Source organism: Tachyglossus aculeatus, chromosome 2, assembly GCF_015852505.1.
Source record: "Tachyglossus aculeatus isolate mTacAcu1 chromosome 2, mTacAcu1.pri, whole genome shotgun sequence".
Lineage (NCBI taxonomy): Eukaryota > Metazoa > Chordata > Mammalia > Monotremata > Tachyglossidae > Tachyglossus > Tachyglossus aculeatus.
This window is the reverse complement of record NC_052067.1, coordinates 169,255,938-169,272,227: the sequence shown is the minus strand read 5'-3', so window position 1 is coordinate 169,272,227 and position 16,290 is coordinate 169,255,938. Positions and strand designations below refer to the sequence as shown.

Below are 16,290 nucleotides of genomic sequence, written 5' to 3'. Positions count from 1 at the left end.
ACTCCAAAGCCCGGGCTCTTTCCACTGAGCCACGCTGCTTCTCTACTAAGCGCTTGGGAAAGTATGTTAGAACAGTAGAGAGAGAGAGAGAGACAGTCCCTGCCCGCAGCGAGCTCACGGTGTGCGGGGACAGCTCCGAGGCCCCGCAGCGGAGGTGGGCGCCCCATTCCCGGGGATGGGCGCCCCATTCCCGATCGCGCTTCCCTCCGGATTCCGGGAAAGTCGTGGCCAGGCCCGGCCGCCAGGTGGCGCCACGAGCCCATGGCCGGCGCCCGTCCGCAGCCCCTTCGGCCCCCGGACGGCTCATCCCTGATGTTCATTCATAATAATAATAATAATGATGGGATTTATTAAGTGTTTACTATGTGCAAAGCACTGTTCTTCATTCATCCGCAACATTGCCAAGATCCGCCCTTTCCTCTCCATCCAAACCGCTCCCCTGCTCGTTCAAGCTCTCATCCTATCCCGTCTGGATTACTGCATCAGCCTTCTCTCTGATCTCCCATCCTCGTGTCTCTCTCCGCTTCAATCCATACTTCATGCTGCTGCCCGGATTATCTTTGTCCAGAAACGCTCTGGGCAAGTCACTCCCCTCCTCAAAAATCTCCAGTGGCTACCAATCAATCTGCGCATCAGGCAGAAATTCCTCACCCTGGGCTTCGAGGCTGTCCATCCATCCCCTCGCCCCCTCCTACCTCACCTCCCTTCCCTCCTTCTCCAGCCCAGCCCGCACCCTCCGCTCCTCTGCCACCGCTCACCTCCTCCCCGTTAGGCCTCGCTCTCGCCCGTCCCACCGTCGACCCCCGGCCCACGTCATCCCCCGGGCCTGGAATGCCTTCCCTCTGCCCCTCCGCCAAGCTAGCTCTCTTCCTCCCTTCAAGGCCCTGCTGAGAGCTCACCTCCTCCAGGAGGCCTTCCCACACTGAGCCCCTTCCTTCCTCTCCCCCTCGTCCCCCTCTCCATCCCCCCCATCTTACCTCCTTCCCTTCCCCACAGCACCTGTATATATGTATATATGTTTGTACAGATTTATTACTCTATTTATTTTACTTGTACATATCGATTCTATTTATTTTGTTAGTGTGTTTGGTTTTGTTCTCTGTCTCCCCCTTTTAGACTGTGAGCCCGCTGTTAGGTAGGGACTGTCTCTATATGTTGCCAATTTGTGCTTCCCAAGCGCTTAGTCCAGTGCTCTGCACTAGTAAGCGCTCAATAAATACGATTGATGATGATGATGATGATTTATTGAGCGCTCACTGTGTGCAGAGCGCTGGACCAAGCGCTCGGAATGTACCAGGCGGCAACAGAAAGAGACGGTCCCTCCCCAACGACGGGCTCACGGTCTAGAAGGGGGAATTTCCCCACGGGAACTCTTCTCCCGGTCAGCGTCCGGCCCTCTCCGTCTCTCCCCGCCAGGTACGCCATCGTCCGCTTCAACCAGTACTTCAAGATGAAGCCCGAGGTCACCGCCTTAAAAGTGCCCGAGTAGAGAAGAGATCGCGTCCTCCTCCGCAGGCTTGTAGAGAACAGAGAGCGGAAAGCGCACGTTTGTCCCAAGTCCTTTCATGTCCGTTCGGTCATCCTTCTCTCCACACGACCCACCCGATATTCAGCCTAATACAGGAGGTGTTACCTTCTCCCCGTCCCCTCCCCACCCCCACCTTCCCCCCACCCCACCACCGCTGCCCGGTGTGAGTTGGAATGGAAGCCCGGTGAATCCGGAAGGGGTCGGAGAGCCGGTGACTCGATCCTTTTTCCTTTGTTCGTTGGTCTTGGATCATTTCACCCCCCGTTGTCCGTGTGAATTATTTATTGCCAGTTTTAGCCCGATCCCGTTGCCGCTTCCCGATTCCCCCGGGAGGTCCGGGCGGCAGTGGGATGGCTCCGGAAAGGTCGGCTGCCGGGCCCCGGCGGAGGCGACCTTAGCTAGGGTGTCCGGGCGGATCCCGGAGGGAGATCTCCCGGCCGAAGCGTCCGCTTGCGGGCGGAGGCTCCTCCCCGGAGGCGCCGGGGGCCCAGACGGCTCGGCCGGGATGACGCCGGTTTGGGAATCGAGGCTCCGAACCCGGTCCCCGTCCTCCAGTCGGCCGACCTCTCCCCCCCACCTCCGATCCGGCGGGCGGAACCGCCGGGGAAGACAGTCGGGAAGGGGGACTTCTCGGGCAGAACGCGAACCCCGGACGCGGGACGTCTCCTAGTCCGGCCGGGTCGAACCAAGCGTTTCTGAAACTTGAAATTCCGTCAGAGTCGGGAACAAGAGGATATCGTTGAAGTCCACCCCCCCAACCCCCATTATCCAGTTGCCTACCCCTTCCCCTCACCCACCTAGCCCGTTTTCCTCTGTCTAGTACTGAGAACCTAGTAGTCCTAGACGGTTTGATTTTTTTTTGGGGGGGGAGCGTCCGCAGCGGCCCACGGTCGTTGCGGGACGAATGCTCGGTGCGCGTAGCGGCCGTGAAGGGATATTCAGGCTTCCTTGGATCCTTCAAGCCTGTTATCCTCGGAACAGTCAAATTCCCGAAATGTGAATTTAGAGGAAGGGACCCTTGCGGTGTGTGAAGGAGGGTTTTGGGAGACTTATTTTCACTTTTGGGGGCGGGCGGGGGAAGGATCTGTGAAACCGTCTGTATATCTTGAGGACGATCGCGTTGGCGTTCGGCAGTCAAATGGTCAGTTTTTGTGATTTTTGGGGGTGTTTTTTTTTTTTTTGAAGGAAACTACTGACAAGCTTTGCACTTAGAGGTCACTGAAGTGCCCGTATACCAAGTTGGCACGGCAGCCCGCCCGCCCTCAGAGCCTGCCCCCTCCCCGCCCGCTTTCCTTCTCCCCGAGGCCATTTGTGGTGCAGGATGTTTAGCCCAGATTTCTTATTGTCACATCCTCAGTCAGGCCACACGTTTTCCCCAAGCGTTGCTTGCTTAAGATCCTCAGGGCTTACAGCTCAAACGAAGAGTACCACCACTTTTTAACCCAAAAGGCCATCGAAAGGAGCGTCTTCAAACGGATTGGTGCCCGTAACAGTGTTAGACCAAGATTCCTTTTTCTACCTCCCGAGACTTCTTACCCGCTTAGTTCAAAAAAACCCAAAAAACCTAAAAAAAAAAACACAAAAAACCCCCCAAAACTAAGAAAAAAAATCAACCAACCAACCCAAACCTATAGTGGGAGGTCAATCGTTGTTGTCCGCTTCAGCAAATAGTCGCCCCGGTGAAAACGGAATTAGCTTTCTTTCCATATATTCAAGGATCTCTGAGCCGGTGGAATAGACGGTGGCAGGTTTTTCCAAACCCCCGATCCTGGAGATATTTCACTGGCTAGAACAGGGGAATTAAAACAGAACACTATGTTGTATAAAGTTCATTCTCGTCCTTTCACGATGCTAACCATTTAAGGAATTCCAAAGGGAGAAGAGAATCTGAAGCCCCGAAGACCCGAAACCACCTCTCCGGGACTTGCCGAAATGCTAATCCCCGTTGCCTTTTTCTTTTCAAGTTGGGAGGCTTGAATGTCTCCGCCTAACAACTCAACCCAGGGTGAACCTGAACTGTAAATACCAAGAGAGTTGTTCGGTATATGACATTCCTATGTGCACAATGTTTAGCTTAAAGGCCGTTGGTGGCCTGGGAGCTTTTGTAAAAGCAGCATTGAGCAACTGACTTTTTTTTTTTCTCTTTTTGGTTTCGTTTTTTCCCCCTCGCGACCCACCGAAACGATCAGACCTGGTTAACCCCTCCGGCTTTTTATTTGTTGTTGTCCATGTGGTTTCTTTCATTTCAGCTCCCCGCCACCGTCAGTTTCTGGAAACCTAAAGTCTCGTGTGCTTTCGATAACGCTGCCCCTAAAGTTGGGCTTTGTGTTCCTCCTTCATTTTTTGGCGAGAATTTGAGCACAGAAGTCATTAACCGGGTCCGATTGGCGCTGTAAATACGACCGTGTACATAGCCATTTGTAAATGAGCGTGAAACGTACCTCGCACTTATGACCTTGTGTGTCGCACTGTATCCTCCCTCCTTTTGTAGAGATCCCGCTGTAAAGAAAGATTTCCTCCTCCTCCAACCCCCTGACATTTTTCCGTCTTCGCTTCCGTCCGCTCATCTGGCCGGGCGTCGGGGTTCGGCCGGAGCCCGGTTAGGGATCCGCCGGGAGCTTTCGGGGTGCCCCAGATCGTGGCCTCCCCCCGCCTGGGGAGAGAAGAGTCCATCACCGCGTCGACATGCTTCGCTCCGGGGGAAAGGGGGCGGATTAAGTAGCGGAGGGGTCAGCCCGCCCCGAGAAATGGACAACCACTGCCGTGGTCCGAGAGGAGGACTTCCCATTCCCACCGCCTACAGACAAACGTTCACTCGGCCGGGTGAAGCGATTACTGTTGGCCCGAAATGGAGAAGGCCGTCCCTCCCGGACCCATCCGGCGGAATCCTCGGCCGTCGCGTGAGACGACGACGACGACGGAGCGCGCACCTTGGTAAATATCGAGTCTCCCCAACTGACGGAAGACCTTGGTCTGGGGGGTTCGGTTAGTGCAGAGGAAACGGGGTCGCCCTGTAGGGTTTTAGCCCCGGGGAACGCGCGCCGCCCCTCGGCACCCTCCGCGGATCCCTCGCCCGCTGCGGGGAAGGCGGATTCCACCCCGGCGGTCTCGACTTCTAATCTAGACCTGCCTTGGACCGTCGTTTTAACCCGCGCCGCCTCGGAGACGGAGCTGTTGGTGAAATGAACGATTTCCAGGCCAGGGGGAATCGGGGGTGCCGGGATTTCCCGGCACACCAAGAAAGTGGGGCGACGCGACCCCCTTTCAGGGCGTTGAGGAGGGCTCTCGTGGTGGAAGGCACCGGTTCAACCTAGAGAGGCTAAGACGGCAGTAGCGGCCGGCAGGAAGACGAGACCGAAAAAGACCTGGCGATCTGTTTTTTCCTGAATTTATCCTCTCCAAGTGGGTAGGGTTTTGCTCTGATGGCGCATTTCGTTAACGAACAACCATGCTAAGTTTTTGTTTCCCGATCCCAACCGCGGGGCGGGACGATGGGCGGTGAATGGCAGCGTCCTTTGGTCGTCGGCTGCTTGGGGCCGAAGAGAGTCAACCAAAAGCGCGATGCGGCTCTCCGAGCCCGGCCGGACCTCCCTCGGGGGTCGGCCATAGGTTTGACAATGACGCAGGGGTCTGAGATTTTAAGTCCAAGCCTTTTAAAGAGGCCAACAATGTGGTAGAGTTGCTCTTGATCTAGATCAGTGGAGGCGGTTGCAGGAGGTTTGGGCAGAAATTCTTTTTGGCAGTCGGGCTGATTCCGATGTCTCCCTTCGGCTCCGTTTTCCCAGTACTTTAGTCGAAACCCGAAGAAGCGCCCGGAGGAATAGTTTAACCATTGGCGTGAGAAAAGTACTTCAGCGTCTCCTAAATAAAAGTCATTCCGTTCCCAGGGATTTCTACAAATCCGGGGAACGTCTGAGGAAGGGAGAGGTCGTGAGAAACGTAGGGAGAGGAGTCTCCGTTCGGGGCAGCCGAAATTGCGGTGGTTGATCGTGCCCGTTCCCCAGTTTTCGAAGTTAGGGCCGAGCTGCGGAGCTTGAAAGTTCAGGCCTCGCCGCCTCGCGTTGGCAAAAGAGGTGCCCACCTTAGGTAGAGTCCTTCCTCTTCCCGTCCTTACCCGGGACCTTGGCGACGGTCACCGGTCGCGGGCAGCCGACGGTTTCGCCGGGCTCCCGAAGTGGGTCGCTCCCAAGGCCCGGCCGCGAGCCGTATCGCATCACCGCCCGCGTCCCGAGGAGCCGCCGCGCGGAGTCTGTCCCGATTAGTCCGACGGGACACGGGAGGACCCCGCCGACCCCTTAACGTCTCTTCTCGGGAGCAAATCCCGGGAACCTGCCGAGCGCTCGGAGAGAGCTCCCGTGTCCCGCGCGGGGCGGGCCGAGAGAGGCCGGGGCGATCGGGCGGATTCGAATCGGGAGGCGGGGGCGCGGATTTGTCATTTACTGAATGTGAAAACCGTAGTCGTGTTGCTGCTTTGTACATATATATACTGTAGGTGCCGCAGACAGCCTCGGCACCCCAAAACGTATCGATACCTCTCGGCGAAGGCGACGGTGTAGGCGTTCCGGGTTGGGCCCGGGCGTCCGAGGACCCGTCGATCCGCCCGCTGATGAAGATACTCCCTGTTTTACGTTGCCTCTCTTCAGTGATCTCAATTTCGTTTGGACCCTGAAGACTTCCATTTATTTGTCAGAAATCTGTTCCGTGGATCAACCGGGGGCCCCCGAGCGAAGAGAACTAAACCGGTAACCTCATCTATGTTAGGAAATGAAGTAAACCCGTACCATTTTGCTCCCTGTTCATAAACTTTTTTTTGCAGTCGATTGTTTGGGGTTTTGTTCTGGTCCCCCCCCCCCCCCCCCCCCCTTTTGGATAACAGTGTTGTTTGAGCTTTATTTCTGTTGTAATAAGACCGTCCGTCATTAAGTAATTGAAGGAATGTATCTTTTGGAAGAGATTTCTACCCTGTAAATAAATGAAAACTGGTCGTGACAATAAAGCTGAGCTCTAACGGCGTCGACCCCGTGGACCGTGCTGGTTTCTGGTGTTCTTGCCCTCCGATCGCGCCCGCGGCCCCCGAGGGCCATTCAGTCGTTGAAGTTAGTGGACGCCGGCCTCATCGTGCATTGTCGTATTTATTGAGCGCTTACTGTGCTCCGAGCACTGTACTAAGCGCTTGGGAAGTACAAGTTGGCAACATATAGAGACGGTCCCTACCCAACAGCGGGCTCACAGTAACGTGGGATTTGTCTGCCTCTCGCTAAATTTCGGCCACTCCTCGGTGTGCGGAACCGTGCTAAAACCATGTACTGATCGCCCGCTAAAGGCAGGGCCTTGGACTAAGTACTTATGAGCTTAGTACAGTGCCCAGCACATAGTAAGCGCTTAACAAATACCATCATTATTATCATTATTACAAAACAGAAAGGATTAAATAATGATGGTATTCGTTAAGCGCTTCTAGACTATGAGCCCACTGTTGGGTAGGGACTATCTCTATATGTTGCCAACTTGTACTTCCCAAGCGCTTAGTACAGTGCTCTGCACACAGTAAGCGCTCAATAAATACGATTGATTGATGATTAAGCACTGGGGTAGATAAGGTAATCAAGTTGTGCCACGTGGGGCTCACAGTCAATCCCCATTTCACAGATGACGTAACTGAGGCACAGAGAAGTGAAGTGATGTGCCCGAAGTCACACAGCTGATAAGTGGCGGAGTCGGAATTAGAACCCATGACCTCTGACTCCCAAGCCTGGGCTCTTTCCACTAAACCACGCCGTTCCCTATCCATAAGGAGCTTCTATTCTAACGGGGAAGAGACTGAGTTCAAAACATTGGCGGTAATCGAAGGTACAATTGAATAATTGTGTGCCCGCTAAGGATGGGTTTGATATTGTAATTGTGGTATTAAGTGCTTACTTGGTGCCAGGCACTGTATTAAGCGCCGGGACTGATAGAAGCCAATCGGGTTAGACCCAGTCCCTGTCCCTCGTGGGGCTCCCAGACTCAATCCCCATTTTACAGATGAAGTACCCGAGACACAGAAGCGAAGTTCATTCATTCAATCGTATTTATTGAGCGTTTACTGTGTGCAGAGCACTGTACTAAGCGCTTGGGAAGTACAAGTTGGCAACATATAGAGACGGTCCTGACCCAACAGTGGGCTCACAGTCTAGAAGTGACTCGCCCAAGGTCTCACAGCAAGCTAGGGGTGGAGGTGGAATTAGAACCCGCGACCTTCCGAGTCCCAGGCCCGGGGTCTGCCCACTGCACCACGCTGCTTCTCAAGTGAGTTCGTATGAGTGATGTCAGACTTCCCGGAGCTGGCCCAGGGACATTCGGATGCTCGGAATCCAGCAGGGAAGTCTTCCTGGAGGAGGTGGGATCTCGAGAGGATTTGGAGGGGAGGCGGGGACGCCCTGGACTGCCTGCTTTTGTCCCGAGTCAGGGAAGGGCCCAGGAGAGGCAAGAGAAGGTTGGCGCGGGAGAACAAGTCTGCGCCGTGCTCCCTTCCTCCCGGAATCACTTGTCTGCCCCTAATTCATTCATTCAATCGTATTTATTGAGTGCTTACTGTGTGCAGAGCACTGGACTAACCGCTTGGGAAGTACAATAATAGTTGAACTACTACTACTAATATTACTATTAATAATAAGTAATAATTGTGCTCTTAAAGTGCTATGTGCCAGGCACTGTACTAAGAGGTGGAATGGGTACAAGCAATTTGCACTGGACACAGTTCCTGTCCCGCGTGGACTCACAGTCTTTAATCCCCATTTTGCAGATGAGGGAACTGAGGCCTAGAGAAGTGAAGTGATTCGCCCCAGGTCACCCGGCAGATAAACGGTGGGGCTGGGATTAATAATAATAATAATAATAATAATGATAATGCCATTTATTAAGTGCTTACTATATGCAAAGCACTGTTCTAAGCGCTGAGGAGGTTACAAGGTGATCAGGTCCCACAGGGGACTCGCAGTCTTAATCCCCATTTTCCAGATGAGGTCACTGAGGCCCAGAGAAGTGAAGTAATAATAATAATAATGGCATTTATTAAGTGCTTACTATGTGCAAAGCACTGTTCTAAGCGCTGGGGAGATTACAAGGTGATCAGGTTGTCCCACGGGGGGGCTCACAGTCTTAATCCCCATTTTACAGATGAGGGAATTGAGGCACAGAGAAGTGAAGTGACTTGGCCAAAGTCACACAGCTGACAGTTGGCGGAGCCGGGATTTGAACCCATGAACTCTGACTCCAGAGCCCGGGCTCTTTCCACTGAGCCACGCTGCTTTTTAGTGACTTGCCCAAGGTCATCCATCTGACAATTGGCGGAGCTGGGATTTGAACCCGTGACCTCTGACTCCAAAGGCCGGGCTCTTTCCACTGAGCCACACTGGGATTAGAACTCATGACTCCCAGGGCCTGTGCTCTACCCACTTTGCCGTGGTAGATCCTCCTTTTCTCACTCCTCCTTTTCTCGCTCCTCTTCAGGTCATTTGTTCATTCGGTTGAATTTATTGAGCGCTTACTGCGTGCAGCGCACTGTACTAAGCGCTTGGAAGGTACAATTGAGCCATAAAGAGAGACAATCCGGTGCGGCTCCTGCCGAGGGGAGAGGGGTGGAGGCCGACCATTTAGACTGTGAGCCCACTGTTGGGTAGGGACCGTCTCTATATGTTGCCAACTTGTACTTCCCAAGCGCTTAGTACAGTGCTCTGCACACGGTAAGCGCTCAATAAACACGATTGATGACGATGACCACGGCGTCTCGTGGTGAGGGGCCGAGAGACCCCCGAGGAGCCCACCCTGAGGTGGGGGGTCATGGCAGGGGCAAGGGCAGAACCCACACCTCGCCTCCTCTACTACTAATAATTTGGTCCTTGGTAGGCACTTACTATGTGCCAAGCACTGTTGTAAGCGCTGGGGTGGATACAAGTCAATCAGGTTGGAAACAGTCCCAGTCCCACGTGGGACTCGCACTTAATCCCCATTTCACAGATGAGGTCACTGAGGCCCAGAGAAGTGAAGCGACTTGCCCAAGGTCATATAGCGGGTATGTGGTGGAGGCAGGATTAGAACTCAGGTCCTTTTGATCCACTAGGCCACTGCTTCTCTGCTAGTCTAGGCTCCAATCCCTTGCCTGCCTTGCTTCCTCTGATGCAGGCAAGGGACGCAGAGGGTTTCATATAATAATAATAATAATAATAATAATAATAATGGGATTTGTTTTGGGAAGCGGCATGGCTCAGTGGAAAGAGCGCGGGCTTTGGAGTCAGAGGTCATGGGTTCAAATCCCGGCTCTGCCAATTGTCAGCTGTGTGACTTTGGGCAAGTCACTTCTCTGGGCCTCAGTTCCCTCATCTGGAAAATGGGGATGGAGACTGTGAAGCCCCCCGTGGGACAACCTGCTCACTTGGTAACCTCCCCAGCGCTTAGAACAGTGCTTAGCACATAGTAAGCGCTTAATGAATGCCATCATCATTATTATTATTTGTTAAGCACTTACTATGTGCTAAGGGGACAGGGACTGCGTCCCAACTGATTTGTTTGTGTCCACCCCAGCGCTTGGCACATAGTAAGTGCTTAATAAATGCCGTCATCATTTTTATCATTTGTTAAGCACTTACCCTGTGCCAAGCGCTGGGGTGGATACGAACAAATCAGTTGGGACGCAGTCCCTGTCCCACCTGGGGCTCACGGTCTCAATCCCTATTTTCCAGATGAGGTCACTGAGGCCCGGAGAAGTGATTTACGCAAGGTCACCCAGCAAAGTGGCAGAGCCGGAATTAGAACCCATGACCTTCTGACTCTCAGGGCCGGGCTCTAGCCGCTATGCCACGCTGTTAGCTCCTTGAGGTCAGGGATCATGTCCACCAACTACTGTATTATAGTCTCCCCAATATTTACTACGGTGCTGCACACCGTAATGATCGTCATCAATCGTATTTAATGATCATTTAATTAATGATCATTAATTAGGGCACTTCTTAAGCAATTACTCTGTGCCAAGTGCTGTTCTAAGTTCTGGGGTAGATACAAAGTAATCAGGATGGATACAAAGTGAAGTGATTTGCCCAAGGTCACACAGCAGAGAAGTGGTAGAGCTGGCATTAGAACCCATGACCTTCTGACTCCCAGTCCTGTGCTGTAATAATAGTAATAATAATAATAATAGTAATAATGATGGCATTTATTAAGCGCTCACTGTGTGCAAAGCACTGTTCTAAGCGCTGGGGAGGTTACAAGGTGATCAGGTTGTCCCACGGGGGGTTCACAGTCTTAATCCCCATTTTACAGATGAGGGAACTGAGGCCCAGAGAAGTGAAGTGACTTGCCCAAAGTCACACAGCTGACTAGTGGCGGAGCTGGGATTTGAACCCATGAACTCTGACTCCAAAGCCCGGGCTCTTTTTCACTGAGCCACACTGCTTCTCATAATAATAATAAAATTATAACTATATTATATATAGTTATATATGATATTCATATAATTATATACAATATACATGATATATATTATTTATATATTATATAAAATTGCATATTATATACTATTAACATACACATGTCATATATTATACATAAACATATAGAATTATTATTTATATATTATATATAATTACATATTATATACATTATTAACATACATATGCCATATATATACATAAACATATAATTATATATTATAATATATAAGTATAATTATATTATACTTAATAATTATTATTATTACTAATAATACTAATGGCAGTATTTGTTAAGCACCTACTATGTACGTAAGCACTGTTCTAAGCGCTAGGGAGATATGAGGTGATCAGGTTGTCCCACGAGGGGCTCGCCAGTCTTCATCTCCATTTTCCAGATGAGGTTGCTGAGGCCCAGAGAAGTCAAGTGACTTGCCCAAAGTCACACAGCTGATAAGTGTGGAGCCGGGATTTGAACCCATGACCTCTCACTCCAAATCCCGGGCTCTTTCCACTGAGCCACGCTGCTTCTCCAGCTTATCTGCTTATCTGTGGTGTTTGTCGGGCGCTTATTAAGCCACTCTTTAAGCGCTGGCTGGATGCAATTCCTGCCCCACTTGGGGCTCATAGGCAAGTAGGAGGGACAACAGATATTGAATCCCCATTTCATAGATAAAGAAACTGAGGCACTGAGAAGTTGCGCATTGCCCAAGGTCGATGCAGATGGAAGGCAGAGCTGTGATAGATCCATGGTATTTATTGAGCGCTTACTGTGTGCAGAGCAGTGTACTAAGCGATTGGAAGAGTGCCCAGTATTACAGACACATTCCTTGCCCACAATGAACTTAAAGTCTAGAGGGGGAAAAAGACATTAATATAAATGTGTAAATTATGAATATGGACATAAGTTCTGGGGCTGGAGGGGGGGACAAACATTCAATTGCATTTATTGAGCGCTTACTGCGCTCAAAGCACTGTACTAAGCACTTGGGAGAGGACAATATAACAAAAAACAGACACATTCTCTGACCAAAATGAGATCACAGTCTAGAGGGGAAAATCAATCAATCAATCAACCAATCATATTTATTGAGCACTTACTGTGTGCAGAGTACTGTACTAAGCGCTTGGGAAGTCCAAGTTGGCAACATATAGAGACAGTCCCTACCCAACAGCGGGCTCACAGTCTAGAAGGGGGAGGCAGAGAACAAAACCAAACATACTAACAAAATAAAATAGAATAGATATGTACAAGTAAAATAAATAAAAAAGAGTAATAAATCTGTACAAACATATATACATATATGCAGGTGCTGTGGGGAAGGGAAGGAGGTAAGACGGGGGGATGGAAAGGGGGGCGAGGGGGAGAGGAAGGAAGGGGCTCAGTCTGGGAAGGCCTCCTGGAGGAGGTGAGCTCTCAGTAGGGCCTTGAAGGGAGGAAGACAGACACTAATATAAATAAATAGGACAGAAATAAATAGAAAAATGACAGATGCATATAGCTTTTTACATCTGTGCTATGGGGATGGGAAGGAGGATGAATGAAGGAGCAAGTAAGAGCGGTGCAGAAGGGAGAGGGAGGAGAGGAGAGGCGGTGGGTTTAGTGAGAGAAGGCTTCTTGGAAGAGATGGGCCTTAAATAAGGCTTTGAAAGGGGGGAGAGTCATTGTCATTCAATCGTATATATTGAGCTCTTACTGTGTGCCGAGCACTGTACTAAGCGCTTGAGAAGTACAAATCGGCAACCTGTAGAGGCGGTCCCTACCCAACAAAGGGCTCACAGTCTAGAAGGGGGAGACAGAGAACAAAACAAAACATGTAGACAGGTGTCAAGTCGTCAGAATAGAATTATGGCTACATTCATTCAGTTGCATTTATTGATCTCTACATGATTAGATTAGATTAGAACCCACGGCCGCCCGACTCCCCAGCCTGGACTCTAGCCCGTAAACTCCTGGACAGCAGAGAACGTGTCTGCCAACTGTTCCGCCGGCCACTCCCAGGCGCTCAGTACAGTGCCCTGCACAGAGTAAGCGCTCAGTAACTCCGATCCGATGGATTCCCCAGAGCAGGCTGGGCCCTTCCGCTTTTCCTGCAGGGTCCCCGGCTCCGGGTTCAAGAGCTGAAGCTCCTGGGCCAGTTGACGTTCAGCCCTTCATCACGCTCCACCCTTCCCCACCCCGGGGGCGAAGACAATAAATAAATAATGATGGCATTTGCTAAGCGCTTGCTATGTGCAAAGCACTGTTCTAAGTGCTGAATTGAAGTGGGAGTCTGCTATGAGGAGGGAGGCCTTTCTAGGCCAGAGGTAGGATGTGGGCGAGAGGTCGGAGGCGAGATAGACGAGGTAAATAAATAAAAGAAGCAAGTCAGGGCGACGCAGAAGGGAGTGGGGAATGAGGAAAATAATAATGATGATAAGAACAGTGCTTTGCACACAGTAAGCGCTTAACAAATACCGTCATTATTATTAATTATCAATATTATTATTATTATTCCTTCCTCTCCCCCTCGTCCCCCTCTCCATCCCCCATCTTACCTCCTTCCCTTCCCCACAGCACCTGTATATATGTATATATGTTTGTACAGATGTATTACTCTATTTATTTTACTTGTACATATCTATTCTATTTATTTTATTTTGTTAGTATGTTTGGTTTTGTTCTCTGTCTCCCCCTTTTAGACTGTGAGCCCACTGTTGGGTAGGGACTGTCTCTATATGTTGCCAACTTATACTTCCCAAGCGCTTTGTACAGTGCTCTGCACAAAGTAGGTGCTCAATAAATACGATTGATTGATTGATTGTTAAGCGCTTACTATGTGCAAAGCACTGTTCTAAGCACTGGGGGGTATAGAAGGTAATCAGGTTGTCCCATGTGGGGCTCAGAATCTCAATCCCCATTTTGCAGGTGAAATTACTGAGGCACAGAGAAATTAAAGGGCTCCCTTCAAAGCCCTACTAAGAGCTCACCTCCTCCAGGAGGCCTTCCTAGACTGAGCCCGCTCCTTCCTCTTCCCCTCCCCACCCCGCCACCTTACCTCCTTCCCCTCCCCACAGCACCTGTATATATGTATATATGTTTGTATGTATTTATTACTCTATTTATTTATTGATTTTATTTGTACATATTTATTCAATTTATTTTATTTTGTTAATATGTTTTGTTTTGTTGTCTGTCTCCCCCTTCTAGACTGTGAGCCCACTGTTGGGTCGGGACCGTCTCTATATGTTGCCAACTTGTACTTCCCAAGCGCTTAGTACAGTGCTCTGCACACAGTAAGCGCTCAATAAATATGATTGAATGAATGAATGAAGTGGCTTGCCCAAAGTCACACAGCCGATAAGTGGCAGAGCCAGGATTCGAACCCATGACCTCTGACTCCCGAGCCCATGCTCTTTCCACTGAGCCACGCTAAGTGGAGCTTAGTCTGGGGAGCCCTCTCAGAGGAGGTTGGCCTTCAGAAAGGCTTTGAAGGGGGACAAGTAATTGTCTGTGGGATTTGAGGAGGGAGGGCGTTCCAGGCCGGAGGCAGGATGGGGGCCAGGAGTCGGGGCTGAGATGGGCCAGACGGAGGCCCGGGGAGGAGGTGAGCGCTGGCAGGGGAGCGGAGGGGGCCGGCTGGGAGGGAGAAGGACAGAAGGGACGGGAGGGAGGAGGGGGTGTGGGGATGGACCACTTCAAAGCTGCTGGTGAGTTTTTTTGCCACCACTGGAGTTTCTTGAGTAGTGAGGAAACATGGCCTAAATGTTTCTGTAGAAGAACGATCCGGGCAGCAGAGTGAAGTATGGACTGGAGGTCACCAATGACCTCCTGCTTGCCAAATCCAATGGCTCCTTCTCTATCCTAATCCTCCTCGACCTCTCAGCTGCCTTCGACACTGTTGACCAGCCCCTTCTCCTCAACGCGCTATCCGACCTTGCCTTCACAGACTCCGTCCTCTCCTGGTTCTCCTCTTATCTCTCCGGCCGTTGATTCTCAGTCTCTTTTGCAGGCTCCTCCTCCCCCTCCCATCGCCTTACTGTAGGGGTTCCTCAAGGTTCAGTTCTCGGTCCCCTTCTGTTCTCAATCTACACTCACTCCCTCGGTGGCCTCATTCACTCCCACGGCTTCAACTATCATCTCTGCGCTGATGACACCCAGATCTCCATCTCTGCCCCTGCTCTCTCTCTCTCCCTCCCTCCAGGCTCGCATCTCCTCCTGCCTTCAGGACATCTCCATCTGGATGTCCGCCCGCCACCTAAAACTCAACATGTCGAAGACTGAACTCCTTGTCTTCCCTTCCAAACCCTGCCCTCTCCCTGACTTTCCCATCACTGTTGACGGCACTACCATCCTTCCTGTCTCACAGGCCCACAACCTTGCTGTCATCCTCAACTCCACTCTCTCGTTCACCCCTCACATCCAAGCCGTCACCAAAACCTACTGGTCTCACCTCTGCAACATTGCCAAGATCTGTCCTTTCCTCTCCATCCAAATCGCTACCCTGCTCGTTCAAGCTCTCATCCTATTCCATCTGGATTACTGTATCAGCCTCTTCCCTGATCTCCCATTGTCCTGTCTCTCCCCACTTCAATCCATACTTCATGCCACTGCCCGGATTGTCTTTGTCCAGAAATGCTCTGGACATGTTACTCCCCTCCTCAAAAATCTCCAGTGGCTACCAATCAACCTACACATCAGGCAGAAACTCCTCACCCTGGGCTTCCAGGCTGTCCATCCATCCCCTCGCCCCCTCCTACCTCACCTCCCTTCTCTCCTTCTCCAGCCCAGCCCGCACCCTCCACTCCTCTGCCGCTACTCTCCTCACCGTAGCTCGATCTCGCCTGTCCCGCCATCGACCCCCGGCCCACGTCATCCCCCGGGCCTGGAATGCCCCCAATCCCTCTGCCCATCCGCCAAGCTCGCTCTCTTCCTCCCTTCAAGGCCCTACTGAGAGCTCACCTCCTCCAGGAGGCCTGCCCACACTGAGCCCCCTCCTCCCTCTCTTCCTCTTCCCCCTCCCCATCCCCCCCTTACCTCCTTCCCCTCCCCACAGCACCTGTATATATGTATATATGTTTGTACGTATTTATTACTCTATTTTATTTGTACATATTTATTCTAATTATTTTATTTTGTTAATAGGTTTTGTTTTGTTCTCTGTCTCCCCCTTCTAGACTGTGAGCCCTCTGTTGGGTAGGGACCATCTCTATATGTTGCCAACTTGTACTTTCCAAGCGCTTAGTACAGTGCTGTGCACACAGTAAGCGCTCCATGAATATGATTGAATGAATGAATGAATGAGTGGGGAGAGACAG

General features: G+C 51.3%; 1 protein-coding gene across 3 annotated transcripts in view; it reads left to right on the top strand.

Moving 5' to 3' along the window:
- The window catches only part of ETNK1 (ethanolamine kinase 1), an 83,446-nt gene extending 76,892 nt beyond the window's left edge, over positions 1 to 6,554 (top strand). Inside the window, exons 8-9 of one of the 3 annotated variants that reach the window (XR_005454892.1) lie at positions 1,417 to 4,462; positions 6,172 to 6,554. Coding sequence is in view for 1 of the 3 variants with exons in the window: in XM_038760219.1 (XP_038616147.1) it covers positions 1,417 to 1,489 (73 nt within the window). In the remaining 2 variants the exon portion in view is untranslated. Of the gene's footprint in view, positions 1 to 1,416 lie in introns of all 3 variants that reach the window. The other 2 variants (XR_005454890.1, XM_038760219.1) reach the window with 2 other exon arrangements.
- The last annotated feature ends 9,736 nt before the right edge of the window (positions 6,555 to 16,290 follow it).